General features: G+C 37.4%; 1 protein-coding gene across 1 annotated transcript in view; it reads left to right on the top strand.

Annotated features, from left to right (window-relative positions):
• Positions 1-22,958, top strand: part of LOC148835680 (cilia- and flagella-associated protein 47-like) — a 219,514-nt gene that overhangs the window by 151,353 nt on the left and 45,203 nt on the right. Inside the window, exons 53-56 of the mRNA XM_088913434.1 lie at positions 2,826-2,933; positions 6,431-6,542; positions 7,645-7,749; positions 18,109-18,265. Coding sequence (XP_088769560.1) covers positions 2,826-2,933; positions 6,431-6,542; positions 7,645-7,749; positions 18,109-18,265 — 482 coding nt within the window. The remainder of the gene's footprint in view (positions 1-2,825; positions 2,934-6,430; positions 6,543-7,644; positions 7,750-18,108; positions 18,266-22,958) is intronic.

Here is a 22,958-nt window from a genome sequence, read left to right as displayed (position 1 = left end):
ATATTACAAAGTCATTAAAAGGGGTATTGAATGGATAGATCTCTATGGGGTATGATAAAGGTTTGATTTGAAGTTTGCGGTTCCGTGTGCATGTTATTTTGTAGTAATTCACAGTCAGGGTACGACGCATCAAACTTCGACAGAAATTGAGTTCAAAAGACTCAATAGCACTCCCACAGCTTTTTATTCCCCCATTTGTCCTTTGATTATAGAGGCCAAACTGAAGAAAATAAAAAACATTCAAAATGTGGAACTGAAACTTATTAAAAATAGTTTATCAAACAAAAATCCCAAAAATATGAGATGCTTGATTTTCAGAATTTGCTGCTTAAGTATTTAATGACTGCAGCTAGCGTCTTGCTTTCCTATGGGCAACAACATACTGTAAGAAGGTTACAAATAAAAAGAGCTATTCAGCTCTTCTAGTTAGTTTGGTTTGAAAACCGTTTTTCTATTGAGGTTTCACTTTGGATATTCTTTTAAGCGTGTGTGAAAGGTAGTATTTATATTGAAAAATGAAAATAAATACAAAGCAACATCTAAAAATAGACATACTGTATTAATACAGTACTTCAGCAAAAAGCGCTGTGATTTAATTCATCTAACTTTTTATGCCTCTGATTTTTTACATGAAGGACAGCTAATAGACAAAAATAGTAATATCAAACTTATCTAAATGTAATGAAGTGTCATCTCTTAACATTCCTTTACAACAAAAGAGCTGTAGATGTCTTAAGTGCAATAGTTCCATCCATTAAAGACCAGAAACAATAATTTAACAATTAAAAACCAACATTTCCCATCATATTTGAGCTGTTTGAAAACACTGCGGGAGCGGATATATTTTAGTTCTTTGGTTTTTGTTAATATGCATGTTTGAACTCAAAGTATTTTGTAGAAAGTAATAATTTGTGGATTTGGAAAAGTTGTGCATGAAATGCAAGCTGCAATAATAAGATGGATAATCTGTAAAAAACAGCTATGTATCTTCTTTGGGCACTTCTGACAGATTTCCAGCAACTGGTACATAAGTAAATTTTTAATGCATCGCTGTAGAGCATAGAACATGATTTACAGTACTTTTGTTTGATGTATGAGTCTTTTCTTGACCTTTGATCAGTAATAAAACACTCCTTCTAGCAATTATGTCAGCAAAGACAACAGTCTAATTATTTATAACTTTATAACTGAGGTGGAATTCTTAATATGGGAGAAATAATAAGATATAAGAATAAAGAAAATTAGAACAATGTTTATGAAAATGTATTGTTGATACTTTCTTAACCACTGAAACTGTGAAACTACAGACCTCCAGATCTAACAAATGATGCACGCAAAAATATGTTTGGCTCCTTTGACATACAGTAGAGACCCAGAAGGAGAAAACAAGGTCAAGAGCATTAATATTGTAGTGTGTAACGTGGGGCACTGTAGCCATGTGCACGCAAGGCAGGCTGGGAACGGCAGCTGAGGGGCGGGACTACCCCCCTGTATATAGTGGGACGAGGGCTGGAGACGCCCTCTTCCCTCTTGTGTCTGTGTAGGCGTGGTGCAGTGCTGTATCTCCCCTGTCCCTCTGTGTGTGTAACCCTCCTCAGCGTCTGTAATAAATGTTCTGCCAACCCGTGCCAGAGCCTCCGGCTGTCACGGACACGGACTGAGATCCGTGTCAGGTCTTTTAGTAGACCCTATGCGATGCGGTAAGAGCTGGAGAAAACAGGAGGCGTGGTAAAAGGGAACACACAGGGGTTTAATAGTGCACAAAATAATAGTGACAATCCGTGAGACAGTGAACGGGGAAGACAGAACGGCATCGAAATCCAAACGGGTCCAAACGCAGGTCAGGGCACAGTCCGAGAGTCCATCAACAAGGAATCCATCCTGGGATGTGACAAGGTTAAAATCCCCGGGTAAGGGGAACACACGGACAGGCAAAACATGGATGTCCAAGGGTGACGGGGCGAGATCCCCCAGACCCCGGGCTCAGGAAGCGGGAGGTGTCGGGGATGAGGCCTATGCCCTCAGGAGATGGACGTAGGGTTTCCTGGTGCCAGGCGGGCCTCTCGACATCTTTACCCTAATGATGAGCCCCGAGGACTGGAGGAGCTAGTCTTTAAATAATAAAGATAAGAGGGTACACCTGGGGAGCTTAACAATCACAAGGACAATAATGGGAGCAGTGGAGCGCCCTCTAGGGGGGGATGTCGGGCGTGACACCGGCCTGTTCCTTTCCGTCGCCGAACCCTGGGAGCGCTACAATATTTAGTCAGATTATTAATGAGAGACATCACCTTACCAATGTGACATGTTGTATTGTGCCGTTATCTGTAAAGGAGAGATCCCTGAAGAAGGCGAAACAAAAGACCTTCCATTGCAGTGCAAACCTACAGTGTCAAGATCCTTCCAGATCACTTTCTGTGATACCCTGCTTGATATTGCTTATTCTTTTAGCTTTAAACTGGAAAGAAAAGTTACGTGTTTTGTTTATATGTTCAGATTTAGTTTCTGTTCTGCATTTCTAATCAACAGTATGCAGATTCTCCGTTGCCCGATAGTCGCAAAATCACGAAACCTTCTATCTTCCATCTACAAGCTAGAGACGTTTAGTTTATTGGCAGGCTGTTTAGTTTATTAGCAGATGTTTATTTCACTTTCCTACAACAATGTTTATATGGCAATGCAAACTGTTTTGCCTTTTCTGAAATGTATAATTTTCTAGAATTCACCATACATTTACCATATTGTGTACTTCCCTTAGTGCTGTTCATTAAAAACCCCATTTAAAATATGAGTAATTTCCTTTTTTGACTCCTTCTTTTGTGCAGTGTCATATTCCAGTCTGATGCAGTAGGAGAGTTCTGGTATGAATTGGAACTAATAGCTGACCGACCTTTGCCAACAACTCTTCCAGAGTGCAGATGTGAGCTCGGAAAGTAAGTACATATTTTGCTGTAATTGAAATTGCTGTACTGTAATCACTGTGTAACTGTTTTCCAAAAAGCAGTCAATGAATCAGAACCATTTTTTAAAATGCCTGTAATGAAGTTTTTGAACCACTGTGGCAGAGAAGGGACTAAGCCTGAGTTACTTTGTTCATTTCTGACTTAAGCCGCCCAGTTTTACTGTATAGTTGTCAGAAAACATTTCCACAAGGTTCTTCCTTCTAAGCTGACAGTGAACTTGCCATAACAATTTAACATTCATGGTTTAAACATCAAAGCAATGCCACTTGTACTTGTGAGAGCTTCCTCTGTATATGTTATAACAGATCTGCTTCTAAACCACAAAGATCTGATGTACTGCTTTCATGAAAGATATGGTTTTGAAGATTCTACAAGTTACATTTGATACTTTTGAAGAAGAATCCTTTCATGGCAAATTCTGATCTTAGGTTGTTGTACTTCCCCACCTTTCAAAGAAAAGGAATGAAATGATTTGTAAAATATATGAAAGGGGGTGGTATTGTGCATTACAATGCACAGGGATAAAGCCTTGTTGATTTGTTTTATATTTAGAAAAGAAACAATTCTGTCAAATCATTCTAGTTTTTTTATGAACATGATTTTATTCCCTTTCATAAAATCACATTTAATTCATCATCATAAATAAAGAAAGTACAAAGTACAATCAAAGAGTTAAAATCATTCTAGTTTTTTTTAAACGTCATTTAACATGGCAATTTGGTGTCTGTATTAACATATTTAAGTCAAACGTACATAATGCTTTTGTTCTTTTAGAAGTTGCTAGTACTTCATACCTACTCTGAATAGGCACAGCTTTTCCAATTCTGCAGTAGTCAGAGTGTTGGTCTGAGACATTAAAAAATGGCTGTTGTGACAAGGTTTTGGTATCCAAGTAAACATTCATCTAATCCTTTATAACACAACCCCACTTATACTATACCATAAAATTAAATTACAACTGAATATTAACATAAACCAGCTGGTACTTTTGCTGTACACAATTATTCATTTGCAAATAAAGTAGAACACTAAACATGGTGTTATTTTTAACATGGAAGGGTGGTATTTTGTATATTACTGGGTTCTGCTGAGGCAATATCCATGTTTGAGCCATTGCCCTCCCAAACTTTGAGCCGTGAATCAGATTCTGACTTCCTTCCTCAGTCTTATGTGCAAAATAATACCTGAGGGAGGATACCATAGAACTGTGCAGATGGTGTTTGTGCCACAATGCGTACTTCCTTTTTCGATGCTGAATTCAGCTCTAAGGATTGGAATTATTCTTGCATTACATTATCCTCACACCTACAATAATTCAGAAATGCATTCATAGACTGTACCATGGGTGGGCACCTGTACTTCACAGTTATCATCAGGGCACATTGAATGTATGAGTAATGATTAACTTTGACTGGAGACTTGAAAGTCTTTTTTCAGATTCTAAATAATGTGCACACAGAACTTGCTCGTAGAGAGAACAAGAGAGAGATCTGCAGCTACAGTATATGGTTATTTATATCTTAATAAAGCCTGTTACACATTACTGATTAATGTCAAGTGCCTACCTTCTGGGGCAGCACAGTGGCACAGAGGGTAGTATCCCTGCCTTGCTCCATTCCAGACCTGGAGTACTATCTGAGTGGAGTCTGTATGTTGACTTTCCTTTGGGTGCTCCTCTTTCCTCCCACAGTCCAAAAATTACGGGTAGGTTAACTGGCTTAGGGGAAACCTGGGTGTACCCTTCCTTATGCCCAGTGCTTGCCGGGAGAGGCTCTGGCTCCTCAGCAACCCTGAATTGAAATAAGTGGTTAGAGAAAACAGTAGATGGATGGATGCTTTCTGTTTAGAATACAGTAACTTACAGTATTGCCCACATTTCTTTCTTATAAAATGCCAGTTGAAGTGAATGTTTCTACATTTGTACATTGACTGATCATTGTTTGTGTATATTCATTAAATAATACATAGGCTTTAAGATATATAATACATACGATCTTTTTATACATTGCATTTTTCACTTTTGATTAATATATGTTTAGGAAATGGGAAATGTAAACTGTGTTTACTTGAGTATCAAATGTATCTAGTTTATTAAAAGAACACAACAATAATGGCTGTGGGGGCACCTTCCTTTCTCTCTCCCTTTATGCCATGTGAAATTATATTGTGTATCTGTAGTTCAAAACACTGTAGCAATAGTGTCTTCAATCTAACCTATTGCCAGCAAACCCCAAACCTCAATTTTGGATTGATGCTAGCTTTACACCTCTGGGCACTGAATTGGCAAAGTGTGTCTTTATTACGTATCAAGAAAGCTGCTGGTATCCTACTGTATCTGTTTGGATGTTTTTTTTCTGCCAGAATTTTCAACTTCGTATGGAAACTAAAACGTCTGGATTAAAACTCATGAAATCTGGAGTGATTATAAAGGCCCACGGGGTGTTGAGTCAGTTTGAAAGTTACCCCAGAAGGTTTTTCACAAAATGCTTCTTTACACAAGGTGTTGCGGGTATCTGGAACAGGCTGGTTGAGGCCAAATTCCCAGCCAGTTGGTGGAGGGCCAGATTCCTAGCTCCTTAAGAACATCTCTGAAAGAAACACTAGATTTACGTAGCTATGAAATTATCAGATGAGCATAAGGAAAATAGGTTGAATGACTATAATTTGTGTTAGTGTATAATTCACTGTAATTTGCACTCTTTCTAATGTTCTGAACGAGATTTCGTTAGTGTGCATGTATTGTATCCATATTTACAAAATCGAACATAAGGATTCCTCCTTACAATTAAGCAACACATGGGCGTGCATAAGCAGACACATTTTGTAATGTGATATAGAGGCAGAGGTTTTGGTGGTTTTACTTTGACAACTATGATTGACATCTTTTGTAGTGACATACCCGTAGCGTGAAAAGAGATGATTTGTTTAAGGGTCTTGGGACAACCTTGTTGTGAAAGGTGCTACAGTATATAAAAATAAATTGAATTGAATTGAATTGAATTGAATTGAATTGAATTGAAAGTTGAAGGCACTCTTACAGTTGTAGCATCGATCATTGGTTTACAGTCAATACTAGTTTGTGAAGGAAGCTGATTGTATGTTTGATATTTTTTGTTAATCTGGCTCATGATTTATTAGACCCCTTAGAAAGTACCGAATAGATAATAATGTATATACGATACTTTATATAGACAGATAAAATAACTAAATAGACAGTAAGTAAATCTTTAAAGATAGCAGGCTGGTGTTACTTTGTGCCGTAACAGTTCTTGATAGTTCTGAGAAACAGTGAATTTACTTCACCTATTTCTATGATGCAAAATATATTAATGGAATTTTTTTTTAATGAAAAACAGTACCATAATTACAGAATTTTAAATACTTCTGCCTAATATTATTTAAAAGGTTAATTTTTCTTGGATTTAAATCAAAATCCTTGAATTTTCTGCATATTATATTTTCCACAGATGGACTCGTGAGTTTATCTCTTTAGTTAATCCTACAGATGAAACCTTGGAATTGGAAACTTTCAACAGTAACACAAGAAATTTTTCTGTGGAGATAGATCCTAAGAGACCAGTAAGTAAAAAAAAATGCAATCTTTCTTATTATACTGAGGATTACGTCTGGAAAGTGTCAGAGAGAGAGATTTCATTGAGTGGCACTAACATTGTTGATATCTTAAAATTAGAAAAAGGAGCATGTTCACAAAACAAAGACCCATCATTACAGTTACCCTGGCTTTAGATAAGTCTCCTATTTTTCTTTGTAAAAGCCTGCAGCAGTGATCTTTCTTGTTTAAGCTCTTGTTAGTTCCTTTCAGACACAAGCTTCAGCTGACCTTTACTGCTGTAAACAGTTTTATTCTGCTTATTATTTAATGAGATTCTCTGCATACTAAAACTGGATAATAATAGTTAAGAGTTAACTGTTAGGCACAACTGTGTTTTTTCCTTCTCCTAAATCATTTATTTTCTTTTTAAGTATAACCATAATTAAGCAATGCAATATTTATTGTAAGACTTTAAAAGAAAGTTGCCATTTCATCCAGTTCAGATTTGATTTTTTAGCAAAATAATGGATGTAAACATATCTTTATTAATATAGAATGTTAGATTTCCATTTGAAAGAACTGAGTGAGTAAAAACAGTGAGAGAGAATATTAAATAATCCAGGTTAAATGAAAAGGAAACAACTGCAGACATTTGCAGTTTCTATTTTATTTTTTTCATCCAGATACCCATCTGTGTACATCAATTCTTCAAGGATGTAAATAACTGAATATATTCACTTTTAAATTTAAAACGAATATAAATCATCACAAATCATTCTAAATTTAATGCTATAAAACTAATTAAAGTTATTTATGTTTTGCATGGTTTATAGATTCCGTACAGACATAAAATATGCTTACTAATCTTAGTCTACTCTTGATACAACATTATTTGTTAAAGACTTTTTCATTAAACCTGGGTTGCTCATACACATTTAAAGTGCTCAGACAAGCAGTCAAAGCCTCATATACAAATGGGCTTTAATAAATTCAAACAGGCAAGGCAGACTCCAGAGGGTGAAAACATTGCACATCAATCACATCAAAATTTCCCTGTCATTGTGAAGCATAAAGAGGATCTCACTCAAAATAACAAGTATTGATCCTCCCCAACTTTTCCCCTTTCAGCTGATTGTGGCGCCACGCTCGACGACCAGAGTCCCTGTTCAGTTCCATCCCTCTGCCCTTGGCAAGGCTAATCACACGGCATGCATCACTTTCAAGTGTCCACAGGTAAGCCTACTATCAGATCTGGGGCAATACCGTACAGTGCCCTCGAGGCGCCCTTACAGTCACGCAATGAGTATCTGTAACCATGGCCGCTTCTGGGGCAGGCTCGCTCATCTTCACTGATCATGTAACTAAATGCCACTGCACTATGGCATTCGTTAAACCTGGCAGAGCTCAGAACACACATCACCTGTGTGCAAACAGGCTGTTTCTTACTGAGCATGTGTGGCCATACCAGAGAATTCATACACATGAATTAACAGTGCGACAAAAAGATTTCAGCTTTATAAGTGCATACTGTAACGCAACGGGGGCTCAGGCGGGCGCCCTTGCCGCATCTGGTCAGCCCCACACCGTCCGGGGCTCGAACCCGGGACTTCCGCGTCTCTCTGCAGCGACCTAGCCCCGTGAGCTAAAGAGAGATCTCTCTCAGCCCAGTAGCTGTAGTCCTGCTATCACAGGGAAGGGTGGTGACGTCACCTGCTCTGGTACGCCGGCTCTTACACAGTACCTGTCGGCCGTAAGCGTTACAATACTTACAAAAATATGATTTATAATTTGCACAGTTGCATTGCATCCTCTTCCAGTCTTCAGCAGTTGAACTGGTCAGTGATTAAGGGCAAAAGCATGTGTTGGTTTTATAAATTGTTCAAATATTTGTTTGCTAATTTATTTGGACGTGAAAAAATTTGAATATGATAAAATAATATGACAGTGCACTGTAATTTAAAGCACTGCTTTCGTTCACACGAATTACATGGAATTCCGAAACATTGGCGAAATTTTAAATATATATATATACTGTATATATTTTACATGTGTTCTCTTATAGTTTTCAAGTGGACAAGTAAAATACTGAAAAATCTGTAAAAGCTTTATAACATTGTACGCTGTCTTTAGTATCCTACAGGTTTTTATTCCCCTCAGATGTATTTGACTTTTTTTCTTACACCAATCAATCGCCCCCAGTTTAGATGTTAAGCCTCAGCACGTCAGCTCTGCGGTGCACTGCTTTAATATCTCTGACTCCATCTGCCCTTTTCAGCTGCTTGATTTTGATCTCCTCCCCTCCCCACTCTCCTCTCTTTTGACACATTAAATTGCATCTGCATGCTAAAATAGTATTTCTTGAGTGTTTTATCGCTCTACATGATTCCCAGCTTTTCCTAGTTGCGTGAAGGCAATATGCCCTTCGATTTGCATAAACTATTAAAAAAATACATAGGAAAAGCATGAAAATGCATTGTTTAAACTTGGGGAATTTCACTCTTTATGAAAGTATATTGCTTTAAAATCGTCTAAAAAAAATGTTTCCTTTGCGATTCTCCTCAGTGACAATCACGTAAGAAGTGTGAAACATGACTGGACTCAACAGGCCTAGCGCACTGCAGTTCTGATTAATCACATTGACTTATCCACAGGGTTTTAAGTGGGAAAGTCACAGCTCTCCTCAAAGGATGTGCATCTCAGGACGGTGCTCAGCATTGCTAGATTAAGCAACTTTTCCACTTCAATCAACCCCAGACTGCACTGATGTTCCTGCCTATCTATGAAATTACCTCAGCTGATTATTTCTTGATTATGCTTTTTACTGAGGAAAACCTAAATTCAGGAAGGAAAATCACCCACTTATACATCTAAGATTTATAGCTTGTTTTCATATAATTTTAATCAAGTGTTGTACCCCACCCTTCCTCAGAAAACTCTGTCCCGACATGACAAGCAGTTCAAAACTTAACTATTTCATTATTTATCAACCCTTCACCACAATTCCCTTTCAACAAAATGCAATTTGAATCTGTTTTCTGTTTGAAATTGTGTTCTGGGTATTACTTTCAAGTCTTAATATATTTTTCATATCACTACCTTGAAACAGTGATTTTCACAATATTCCATATAATATTAACCATTTTTTAAAGGTGAGAAAAATTGGTTTACATGATTGTGTATATGGAGTTCTTAGACGTTAAGACAAAAGAATACAGTGATGCCTTCTATAGAATGAAAATAAGTCTATAGGTTTTGCTTTCTTTACTCATTTTAATTGAAAAAGATTTGTAATAACCTACGGGTTTGAGATGTTTAGTTGCTGGAGGCAAGATGCTGATACCAGCAGTTTCAAACTAATACCTACTGACACAAGATGATTTGAAACTAATGATGGGTATCTGTGAGATTATTGCCCAGGGAAATAGTTTTTAGCTACATCCCTGGAAGCAAGAGATCACTTTGCATCATCTCATCTATAAATCTCACCTATATGCCGTATTCATGCAGTGTTTGAGGACATAAATGAATCGCAAACTTTTTCATTTAATTCATTTGATATGGCAATATTAATGTGCTTTAAAACATTACCCAGCCCAATGAATTTTCTGTCCACTTAGCAGTATTTAAGAGTTTCTCTAAACTGTTTTCAAACAATCTGTTAGGATTCTCAGATAAATTACACTCTTCCGCCACTGCCGAGTGCACATATGAATTTATTAGTTTTTTTCTCACATTGTCCTTTATGGCGTTTTTGTTAGTGGCGCACTTTCAAACACTAGGTAGAAGAAATATCTTTTATTCCAACATTATGTCAGCTAGTTGTTATAATAATCTTCATTGTGCTGTTTTATGTCTGAAGAACAGTTGACAAAAATAAGGGTAAATTTTTTAAAACAGTATTGCAATTACTGTACATCATGTAACGCAACGGGGGCTCAGGCGGGCGCCCTTGCCGCATTAGGTCGGCCCCATCCCGACTGAGGCTCGAACCCGGGACTTCCGCGTCTCTCTGCAGCGACCTAGCCCCGTGAGCTAAAGAGAGATCTCTCCGCAGCCCAGTAGCTGTAGTCCTGCTATCACAGGGAAGGGCGGTGACGTCACCTGCTCTGGTACGCCGGCTCTTACACAGTGCCTGTCGGCCGTAAGCGTTACAATCAACACTAGATTGTAGCAGTCATTAGCACACTATGATAACTATTCAAATTTTATAAAACCTTGTAATGACTGAGTAATACATTTATAATTTGATTAAAACCTACAGGTATTTGCAGCTGTAAATTAGTAGGAAATTTGAGATAGCATTACATATGCCATAAATTAACGGATTTAAGGAGGAACCCTTAGTAAAGGAAGAAAGCACGTACTGTAGATTCACTTCAATACAAATTGTTTATATGCAAAGGTAATCGAGACAGCAGTCTCTCAGCTCCCTATATCAGTCTGTGCTGTGGGCCTGCGACAGAGGCCAGTCAAAGAGAGCAACTGCAGGCATTCTTAAAAGGCAAGGAGAGTAAGATCGGCTGCAACTGTGTTCAGTCATTTTCCCTGTACAAAAAGGCCCAGAACACAGGAATAATGCCTAACTGGCTAGTCGTGAAGTCAGACTAGTTTTGGGCCTTCAGTTAGACCAGTGAGGTTATGGTTCTCATAGAGTTAAAGGGATAAGGTTGGTTCACATTCCCATATACAACAGGCCAGGTTAAATGGGATAAAGCAGCGTGCTGATCTCCTGTCAATTAATATTAGGTGTACAGGAGAATCTGGTGAGGAAAAAGTTACAGACCAAATTAGGGTGGGAAGGATTTATTTTTTCCCAGGGTTATTCCAGCCTCAGTCACAGTTTTGCAAGTCCCCAGATTTATATTGTTCAAGTGGAAATGAATAGCGTGCTGGTCTTCTCTTAACAGGGGTTTTATGTGCACAACTCCTCTGAAGCCATGCTACACAGTTAGTGGGACCTTCCACACATATTGTAATGAATGTGTGGTCTGCATATTATACAGTATATAGAATTGATCTATTTTCACAAAGCAGGATCTTTATCAGAGTGGCAGTTGTTGACAGTGTTGGTACGAAAAGCATTTTCATTAATATGAAATGCAAAGTATTTAAAAGAGAAAATAAGTGAATATTTCATTTGTTCTGCATGTTTTACATATAATAGGCGACATACTTCATCTAACATGTGAGAGACATGTGGCAGTTATTATGTGCCAGGCAGCATTTCTATGCAACAGATCAGGTTTGGAAGTGAGAAACTGCTTCTACAATTTTCCCCCCTTAAGCTGAATTAAGGAGGAAATTTAGGTTGTGCATACTGTCCAAGCCAAAAACGGGATTTAGCCAGGCCTCCAGGGCTAAGACCTTTACTGTTTAAAGCAGTGTCATTGGATCTTAATTGATCAAACAGTCAATTTCCAAAAGACAGTACCTTCTACAGCACGGTGTGCCCAAATTGGGGTTTGAAACCAGGCAGTAGTTTGGAATTTACAGAAGGAGGACCATGTACTGATCCACCAGCACCACTGAAACAGCAAATCACTTTTCTTTGTAAGTCTCCCAACTCAGAACTGCCCAGGTCCACCCTTCCTTAGATTTAGAGACCAGACTAGAAGATGGTAGCGCTGCAAAAACACCCTTTAAATCATTTTCTTCTTCTAGATTTTGTGTTGACCTTGCATTGCCCACTTACATATTTGAACAGTGTCTGCATTTTCCGTCTCATTATTCATCAAACAGATCCTGAGAATTTTTTTTTGCTCAATGGGGGCTAGCAGATGGGTTATTTATTTAGCTGCTAAGAGAATTGTGTCTTCCATGGTAGAGTGTTTATCTTTTCACAGCAAACACAGCTGGCTCAGTGAGGCACAAAGCCTTTCCTTTCTTGTGAAAATCTTTTATGTACAACATACCCACAAACAGTATACAACCAGAATGCTGTTTTTTTCTACCTAATATTGAACATTGCTAGATTTACCATTATTAAGCAGTATTATTTCATTTTGTCTGCATTTGCACAGAATGTCTATGATTTTGCCCTTTGTTTTCTTTGTTTGCTTCCCATAATGTTGTTGGTAGAAAATGACAATACATCATCATGTGAAAAAGTCCTGTTTCATCAATATTTTAAACATCCCAAAGATAATACTGTGCAATGGTTCCTTAAGCTTTGCTCCCATGTGAGATTGTGGTTTGACTGACGCCAGCATTTTCACTATATAATGACATGCTGTATGATCCCAAGGCAGTATAGCCAGCCATTTGAGTAAGAAATTCCATCAATTCCAAGTCCATTGATGGACTCACTGGCTTCTTCTTTAAAAATCCTATCAGTGACCGAGATTACTTTTTAGTGACAAAACTGACTAAATCACAGTACTTCCTAAGGCACTGTTTTTTTTGGTGGTCCAATGGAGATAAAATATTTGTTTTTTTATCGTTTTTGTAATGTCTTTTATACAACTGATTTGCTGAGAAAATGTTTTGCTAACTATTTTCATATGTTTCAATGTTTTTGCTATGATGTGAAATGTACTGTAAATGGGACCAAGTTGTTTTTAGTTGCAGCTTTTCCTAATCCTGTATATACAGTAAACAAATGCACCTACTCAGTTAAAGGTATATATGAAAGAGTCTAAGATTAATTATAATATTCCAATTTAAACACAACTTTTTTCACAGTAACTTGAAAAAGATAGTAAGGGGATTATTTATAAAAATACAGAATATATCCAGAACACCCCATTAAAACAGAGTGGTGGCCATGATTTATCCAGTTCATAAAAATTACCTTCAAATAAATAACATGATAGTCATCTCACACTGGCATTTTAAAAATACAGGCTAGTGTTGATCAACATACAGATGCAGCCATTCAAAAACGCGAAGTCTTTAACTAACGTGAAATAGCGTGTAAAAAAGTGGATAAGATAATCGCTTATCTAAAGAAATTAATAACAATATAATTACAGTACACTAATATAATTATATAGTTATTAATTTCTTTAGATACGCGATTCCATATTATATTAGCAGAAAAGCTTAAAACTACCACTTTTTTACATGCTATTTCACATGTTAGTTAAAGACTTCGATGCTTAAAATGTTTTTGGAGAAATGGAATACTCGTGTGTATTTTTTCTTTAAAGTACCGAGACCAGCCATATACTGTATGTTTATGTTCCAAAATTAATATCGTTTATGGCCTTCACACGCGTTACAGTATGCTCCTATTCTTTTTGTGCTCAGCTACTAAGATTTCCATTCAGTGGTAAAATTCCATATAAATATTCAATACTAAAATGGGCACAGTAAAGACATTTAAATCTTTCTACGACCGACCAACGGACCACGAGTGCCCCTGTCGGTCAACCAATTACGTACCGCGGTATTTTGCGTCACGATGCACGAGGCCGTAGACAATTACCCGCGGTACGTGTCTGTGCCGCATACTTTGAATGGCTGCATCTGTATAAAGGTCTGTCTTCTGAACTGACAGTAAATTATGCTGTAGTAACAGCTTGTAGAATTCAAATTGATGAGAGGAAAAGGAAAAGAAACATAAAATTCTACTGAACGTGGTATTCAAAGAGAGGAATTTGAGGAAATGACAGATAAAACATCTCTAAAAGAGAGAAGACACATACAGCTCAATCAGTGCTGAGATGGTCACAACTGGCCATCTTTACCTTACTTCCAAAATAAGTGAATTGTAGTTAATGTAGAGGATACATAATTATACTTGTGCAGTGCAGGGGCTTCAGAGAAATTATGGAAATCTTCACACTGTTTATGTCAGAGAGGTATAAACAAGACATGTGAAAAACTCACAAGGGTTAAGCCCGACATTACAGCAATGCTGAGCATGACCATTACATAATACAGAAGTAGATATAATTTCCATTCCATCTCATTCTTGTCCCCCCAAAAAAGGAATCTTTTGAGCTATAGTTTTGTAAAACAATAGGATTTCCCCCCGAATATTCAGTATCATTTAGAACATAAGAACCTACAGTAAAAAAAAGCTGCAAAAAGAGGCCATTCAACACATCTCGTTTTATTTCTAGTAGATAGTTAAACATAAAAAAAACATAAAAGTAGCCAAAAAAACATATCAGAACAGAAATGAAAAATTAAAAAATACCATAGATGACTATGAGAAATTCTTACAGGTTACATAAATGTACAGGTATTTTGCATCAGAAAGTGTTCAAAAGCACCATAGAGATGAACAAAGGGGAGTGTGTACCATTCACCCATATAACTGGGGGATTCCCTTTTCAACTGAAACAGGAGCTATAGTCTTAATTTAGATACAAACCAGATATTGTTTTACAAAAATAAGCAGTGTACTTTTGAAAAACATAACACTGGAGACTTGCTATCAAAGAAAAAAAAGGTGGTATTCTCAGGTTTCAATTGGAGGCAAAATTACAGAGTTGATCAATAATATGGAAAAAGGGCAAAATGTAATAGCCAAATCAATAACAGATGGATAGACTGCAGAGGCAAATGCCGTCACTGAAAGCAACTGAAACATTCAATTATCCATAAACATTGACAATGGGCTCATTGCAGAATGCATTCTCAGACATTCAGTAGCAAAAAGAAACACAAGGCAATTTTGCAAGCACAGGAACTAAGCGATTTTCACATCTATATCCAGCTCCTGATAAAGATTTGAGGTTGTTTTGTCTGTTGAGGAGAGCTCTTTATCTTGCGTCATGATTGGAAACAAAAGTTTAGGTTTACGGCATGGACCGCCAAATTTATTTAGAAGGATTTGATAAATCCACGACTTCCTGAGAAGAACCTAAACTCTGATAATTTTTTATTTGTAACTAGAGTACATTAGTGTAAGCGATGGAAATTGCTTTCACTTTTAACTACAAAACATTCCTGACACAACAACACATATATACTTTTAAATTAACATTGATTAGCAAACTTATCATATCATTCACTGACACTTCAGCAGCTATATCATCTTGCAACTCACAACTGACAACCTACTGAAGCTAAGCAGGTACAGTATGAGCCTGGTCAGTACCTGGATGAGAGACCTTCTGGGAAAAACTAAGGTTGCTGTTGGAAGAGGTGTTGGTGGGGCCAGTATAGGGCGCTCACCCTGCGGTCTGTGTGGGTCCTAATGCCCCAGTATAGTGACGGGGACACTATACTATAAAAAGGAACCATCCTTCGGATGAGAAGTAAAACTGAGATCCTGACTCTTTGTGGTCATAAAAAATCCCAGGGCCTTTCTCGAAAAGAGTAGGGGTGTTACCCCAGCATCCTTGCCAAATTTTCCATTGGCCCTTATGGCCTCCTAATAGATACTGTAGATAGATACTTTATTGATCCTGTCAGGAAAATTGCAATGCAACAGCAGCCTGGCACAGTCAACACAGCACAGTGTAACAAAATGATACAATAATATACAATACAGTAAGTACAGTCAGTGAGAAGTGCAGTAAAAAGTGAAAAAGTAAAAAATGGAGTATACAGAATTGTTCACATTACAGAAAATACAAAACAAACCAGAATGTACAGTACACAAAAAATGTATTGCACATTATAAATGTATTGCACAAATCCCTAGCATATATTGCACAAAAATCAGCTGTAAACAGGGAAATTCATGTTTAGTCCAAAAACAGGTCAATGTTGCCCCTGCCCAGACACACAGTGGATGAGTCTTATGGCAGAATGACCTTCTGTAGTGCTCCCTGTCGCACTGTGGTTGGATCAGCTATTGCTGAACGTGCTCTTCATTCTCACAAGCATGTCATAGAGGGGATAATAATCACCATCTATGAACTGGCTTCATTGCGCTGTTCTCCTCCCCACTAATAGCTTTTGTGTTTTTTGAGTTGACTGGCGCACTACGGCTGCCATCACATCATCCAGGTGGGGCTACACACTGGTGGTGGTGGAGGGGAGTCCCCATTACCTGTAAAGCGCTTTGAGTGCAGTGTCCAGAAAAGCACTATATAAGTTGAAGCAATTTTTATTATTATTATTATTATTATTACTTCAGTCATGCAACAATAGAACAAAACAACATTAAAATTTGTTCTGCCACCAAACCAAATGTGGCAATTTCGATGCTGCTTAAAGCTATTTATTGTTATTAATAATTTTATGAATCCTTTTCACTGTGTGAAATTGAGGTGGGGTGTTTTAACGTTATCACTTTCTGGAGAATAATGCAACAATGCAAAACAGAATGAAACTGCAAACAGTCTTATCTCCATGGTAAAACAATAGATGGGTTTTAGGATGAACCCCACTGCTTTCCATAACAATGCAAAACACAGAAACTGAAGAAAACCTGACCAAAACAAAACACAAGTCTAGCTGCCAGGTCCTTCTCTATATGAAAGACAGCTAAGCTGCTTACAAAGAACAAACACAAATCCAGTTCACAATCACAATTAGGACCAGGAGGGGGAGCTCACCCTGCGGTCTGTGTGGGTCCTAATTCCTCAGTATAAAAGGCGCAGTTCTTCAGATGAGACATAAAACCGAGGTCCTGCCCTTTGTCATCAGAAAATTGAGGAGAAAGAAAGGATCTGCAGATGCTCCAAAAAATACAATGTCATCTGTGAAGCATGGTGTAGGGCATGCATTGTCTCCTCATATGACTTATTTTATTAATAATGTAATTAATGATAATTACACAAGAATTAATTATTAAGTTTAAAGTCATATTTTGTCGTTTTATGTAGTAAACAATGTTTCCATACCTATTGGAAGGCACTTCACCATGCAGCACGGCCTAAAAATGTAATGTAATAATGATAATGTTTCTTTATTACCCCTGTACAATTTCTTGCATTAGGAATTCGTCTTTTCACATACCCCAGCTTTTCTCCATGAGACACAGACACACAGACAGGGAGAGAAGCCTGGGGTCAGGGTAAAAACATAGGGTAAAACACACAGGGAGTCCATCATGTGAAAAATCTTGGATTGGTCCACTGAATCTCCCAATTTAAATACATTTTAAGTACAGATTTTTACATTTTCAAGAAGAAAAGGCAGGACATCCTGGGAAAAGATAGTAATAAGTAGCTACAGAAAGGCATCTCAGATGATTGCACAAAACGTTTAGTGAGCTACTGTAATAGACATAGGTCATAGACATCTTGCAGTTATTGCCTCAAATGGATATGAAAGCAAATGCCAACCTTTGCACTCTGATATTTGCTAAAGATAAAGGTGCCCCAATACGTATAGCCACTTGAAATCACCAGATTGAACACGCGTGTTCTAATACAATCAAAAGTATGCATGGGATTTCTCAAATTTAAACCTACCATTCATAATACTGTAATATCACCATCACAAATACACATTGCTTGACTAGAAAGCAAAAATACAAATTTTGAATTTGCTGTCCCAGTACTTTTAGAGGGTATCGTACAGTATATTTAATCATATTATGAATTATTATAAAATAATTCTGGTTATTTACATAAACTGTGCCAAAACATGCTGTTTACATAAAAGCCTTAGCATAAAATTGCAAGTCTATCATGTGGCAAAAGCATTTTTATTTTTGTCTGTGTTCTGATTTTTCTCTGGTTTCAGTTGCAAGAGTGGAACTTCTACATGTCTGGAATAGGATTGTTCCCTGGGCTAATGGAGCCACTAAGCATCAGCACATGTGTTGGCTCTCATTCCTCAGTCATTGTGCCCTTCAGGAATCCTACTGATGACAGCGTGCTGGTAGATGTGCTGCTAACAGGTAATGGGCCCATTACAATTTATAGATCCATTAAAACTGTCAGTGGGATAGCACTTCCATTGAGTGAGACAGAATGCGTATGAAAATCCAGGAGGGTAAAATGCTCTTTCTGTGAAATTGATATTAATGTGTTTTTCCCAGAGTAGTTCTATATTCTTTCCATCTTTTATAACAGAAACAGTGGAGCCTTACAGAAGGAACTGTGTGAAAGTATGAAATACAGATGCAAAGAATAACTAAAAGCCTTCACCATTTTCTCATAGAGAGAGAGTGGGCATTATACAGAATCTGCAGTAGCAATTTGACACGACGTGTTTTGCATGACAGTCATAAACAAACATACTGTAGAAAGAAGCCTATTCTTATCACAGTATCACTTTAGAAAAGACATCTACAATATAAGTGTAGTACAAGTTGTAAACCAATTCAGAACTTTTGATTTTTAACCATTTCGTTTCTGTGTGCCTGTGTGTCATTTCTCGTATTATTTTGCTCTTCACTAACTAAGCAGTTACTTAGATGGTATTACAGTATGTCCATGATAAGTAGCATTGTAGAAGTGAGCTGCCGATCTTATCGTCTTCCATTGGCCAGGACACATCAAATGGGGATGAATCCATGATTTTGACATTGATAAATCTGCACCTCTATTCAGACTATATACAAATTAAGTGTGGCAGATGCAGTTCACCGTCTCTTAATTGATGTCACTGTCCAGCATATATTACCAAGTCTGTTATTTCATAAAACAACCCAATACTTCACTAAAGGCCTAGACCAAACGTTACAGTAACCCTGTTTGCCCCGTTTGTATGCCAAGTAAATTTCATATTAGAGTTGTTAAAATTGATGATAGTTAAAATCATAGAATATGGTAATGGTAGTTTTCTGCAATAACTTTAAGAAGGGAAAAAGACAGCAATGGATGCCTAAAGCTCAAAACACAAGATGTACTGTAGTATCACAGTATGTATTTCAGGGATTCGGGCATTGTTTGTTGCAGTTCACTACTTTCTGAGAGCTATAAGACCTTCCTAAACACAACTAACACAACCAGCAATAAACATAATAGCAATCATGAAAATAACAATTCGGGTGGGTAGCTATGTCAGCATGCATAGACATGCTAAGGAACAGGTAATAGGTTTATTCCATGCTGAAAAGAGAAGAAAGAAAACACGTTTTGGCAGTGGAGCCTATGAAAATAATAGGTTTTGTAAATCCTGCTTCTAATGTAGGATCCATAGTCTTCCATAGCTTAGTGAAGTTAAAATCCAGAATAAGAGTATGTTGTTGAGCTGAGGATATTCTAAATTCAGTTGTCGAGCAAAGGTGCTTGTGATGTTGTGCGCTACTGCCTGAGGAATCCCTGGCTCAGATAGCAATCTTTGATCTAACACAATCTCTGACTGAACTTTGAATGATTTTACTACTGTAGTTGGGCAACTCAGGAGCCTCTTCTCCCTCCTTTTATCTACAAGAAGTCAAACAACTTTGATGTACTGAATTTTTTAAACTGGCAGGTGTAGAGAGGTACCCACCCCCCTTGGGCTTCTTCGCATTTTGCGGTGTTACAATATGGAATCATCGTTTACAGTAATTGAGATTTTTTTGCCGTTGAAGATCGGCACAAAACACCAAACATCATGGTAAACGTTGTGTCCAAATAGGTTGGGTCTCATCAGACCATAGAATCTTCTTTCACTTGGTGTTAGAGTCTCCCACATGCCTTCTAGAAAACTGTAGTTGAGACTTAATGCAAGATTTTTCATAAAAGCATAGTTTCTCCCTTTTCAACCATCAAAGACTTATTGCTTGAGAGTTGTCACAGGTCTCTTGGAGGCCTCCCTGACTAGTGCTCTGACTTGGATAGGCATTTTTTTAAAATGTACTGTGCACAGATTCGTAGTTGTGGTATATTTTCTCCTTTTTTGTACTGTGTCTTGGAGGATATACCATGCCATGGGAAATTTTTTTTAATTTCCTTCCCCTGATTGATGCTTTTCAATAACCCAATCCTAAGATTGCTTTGAATGTTCGTCTTATTGATTTCTTGGGAACTTTACTAATCAACTGTGGCATCTCACAGAGATACAGTAGGTGTATTTTACCTGAACTCTCACCTTAACTGCACACAGGTGGTGTGACTGGGATTCCATTTCCAAATCACCGAGCACTTGTGAGGTATCCACATGTACACATACGCAAATCGTTCACTGTCTAAACAAAGGCAATAAAACTGGTTTCAAATACAAACAAACTTTTAACTAGTCTGGGTGCACACACAGAGCATCAAGTCGAATCAAAATTAAATATGCACTCAAACCATACTGCACACTTGTATCCTATCCTTTGTTTTTAAAAGTGAAATAAAAACACCAATTTAGTTAACTCACGTGATTCTAACGAACGGCTTGTTTTGATCCTCACTGGCAAAATGGTTCCTCCAGTAACCTGCAGGCCCCAAACCATAGCATGGGAAGGGGAACAGACTTAATAGCGCCTGTCCCAGAGCTGCACATGCATGGTTTGGTATGTGAGAAGACAACATTATGTGAGGACAGAATTCTACACTTAAAAGGATTGATGTTATTTTATTTATATCGGTAATATGTTAATTATTACTTGAATTTTTACTGGGGAATGGTTTTTATCAGAATTCTGATAATAATTTTGAATAATCCCATTGCTTTATAGTGGAACCTTCCAGGGGGAGGAGTTTTAGCTACAAAAGGAGTTCCTCTGGAAAGGAAAAGAAGATAGGGGAAGCTTGTGAAGTAGTGCTGAGTAGGAGCAATTTATTTTTTAAAGCAATCAACGTACAGTACATATTCTTGTAACTTTACTTTTGTGTTTTTTTTCTTTTGGTTAATTTTTCACAGTGTTTTTTTTGTGTGAACTTTGGGAGCACAACTCCTCACACACACCTTTGCACTTCTATGCAATTGAGGCTGTGCCATCATAATTGCTTCATCCCATCTGCTCTTCTAAAATATTGAAGGATGAGACTGTGACAGGTGTACTCCATTCAACTAATTATGTGATTTCTAGAGACATTTGGTTAAACCAGAGCCTATTTATGTGTGTCATAGCAAAGAGGGTGAATACTTATGTAGAATCTGTATCTGTAGAATTTTCTCTTTGACATTATAGAGTGTTACTGTATGTGTTGATCAATGGCAAAAAATCCCAATTAAATAAATTATGATTCTATGTTATAACAATAAAATGTGAAAATGTCTAAGAGGCATGACTACTATGGTAGCCACTGTAATCTTAAAAACAGCAGATTAGATTTTTACCAAAATCATTGATATGGACGAAAATTCTGCATTTCCTTATGATTCAGACGCCTCAAAAAAAGCAGGGTGAATTCTGTCAACAAATAACAGGAAGGAGACAATTGATTCTGACCTGAATAAATTGAATTTCTGGATGTTTTTTCCCCAAAGAATTACAACTGCCAATGCCATCCTTTCAACATCCCCTGCAGGGGATAATCTGAGCACAGAGGAACTTGCATCAGATTTAGAGTACATTAAATGTGACATAGCCATTAATTTAAAAACGCCTAAGACACTCCTCCATTACCTAAAGATGTGTTTTTTTATTATGCTTTTTAAAGATGCGCTTGACTTGACCTTGATTAGGTTTAATAAAATGCATGATTTGTGTTATGGATGGATCCCACCCACATACAATATCCCCGGCGTGTCAAAAAAGTTTGGTACTCTAAAGCATTCAGTATGGCCAAAAGGGAGCACAGAGTTTACTGAAGTAATAAAAATGTTCAGATATGAAAAAAATAGATTTAAATAAAACAGAAGAGTAAAGTTAACTTACTGCCAACAATGGCAGAAATGTGTTCTCATAGTTCCAACAAAAGTTAAGATGGGTACAGGTAAACATTGGGAAACATGGTAAAAGTATTATTGGTCCAGCACCTCCTACCCGTAATATTGCCAGTGCTCATGAGTGCAGTCTGGTGTGGTCTAGTGTTATTGTGCAGCAAGATTAGGTTCAGATGTACTGCAGTAACTCTGGCTTTCAAGAAATGGAGTCATGACTGTGTGACAGTAGCACTCTATTTGGCCACTGGGCCATCCCAGTCAGGTGTGCTTCCATGATCTCATAACAAAACCGTGAAGAGTGCTGTACATGTTCAAACGTGCTGGGGAAACCTGTCTTCAGCTGGATATTACCATATTGTTGAAACATCCATGTAGGTTCCAGTTTGCAAATTTGCATGTTGTGTTACAGCTACATTACGTATTGACATTGCCTACAATATATGGTTTTCTAAGAAATAATGTTTAGGTCCCTTTGTTGTCAACATTTTCACGTTTAATTTTACAGTAAGCAAAATAATTAAAAAAAAGGTTATATGCCTTCTTTGGTCAGGAAAAACTTGATTCATATGTACTTAATCTTTTTCCAGGATCACAGAATCTAGATTATTTCAAAGCATTATCTGCAGTGAGCTGTAGAACTTTCAGGTGCTTTGCTGCTCACTTGTTGATATCCTTCCTAGTTAAACAGGTTTAGAATCTTAGAACTGACAAGGTATTTTTATCACTGCTTTCTGTAACTGATTTTTGGTTATGAGATTTTTTTTATAACCTTATAAAGTGCTCTGTGACTTTTACAGTGCTCTTGGCACTTTGAAAATTAAAATTATACTGTAAAACGTGGC

The sequence above is a fragment of the Atractosteus spatula genome, chromosome 4, assembly GCF_055471065.1.
Source record: "Atractosteus spatula isolate fAtrSpa1 chromosome 4, fAtrSpa1.hap1, whole genome shotgun sequence".
Classification (NCBI taxonomy): domain Eukaryota; kingdom Metazoa; phylum Chordata; class Actinopteri; order Semionotiformes; family Lepisosteidae; genus Atractosteus; species Atractosteus spatula.
The sequence above is the reverse complement of the archived record's forward strand: the minus strand, read 5'-3'. Positions and strand labels throughout refer to the sequence as shown.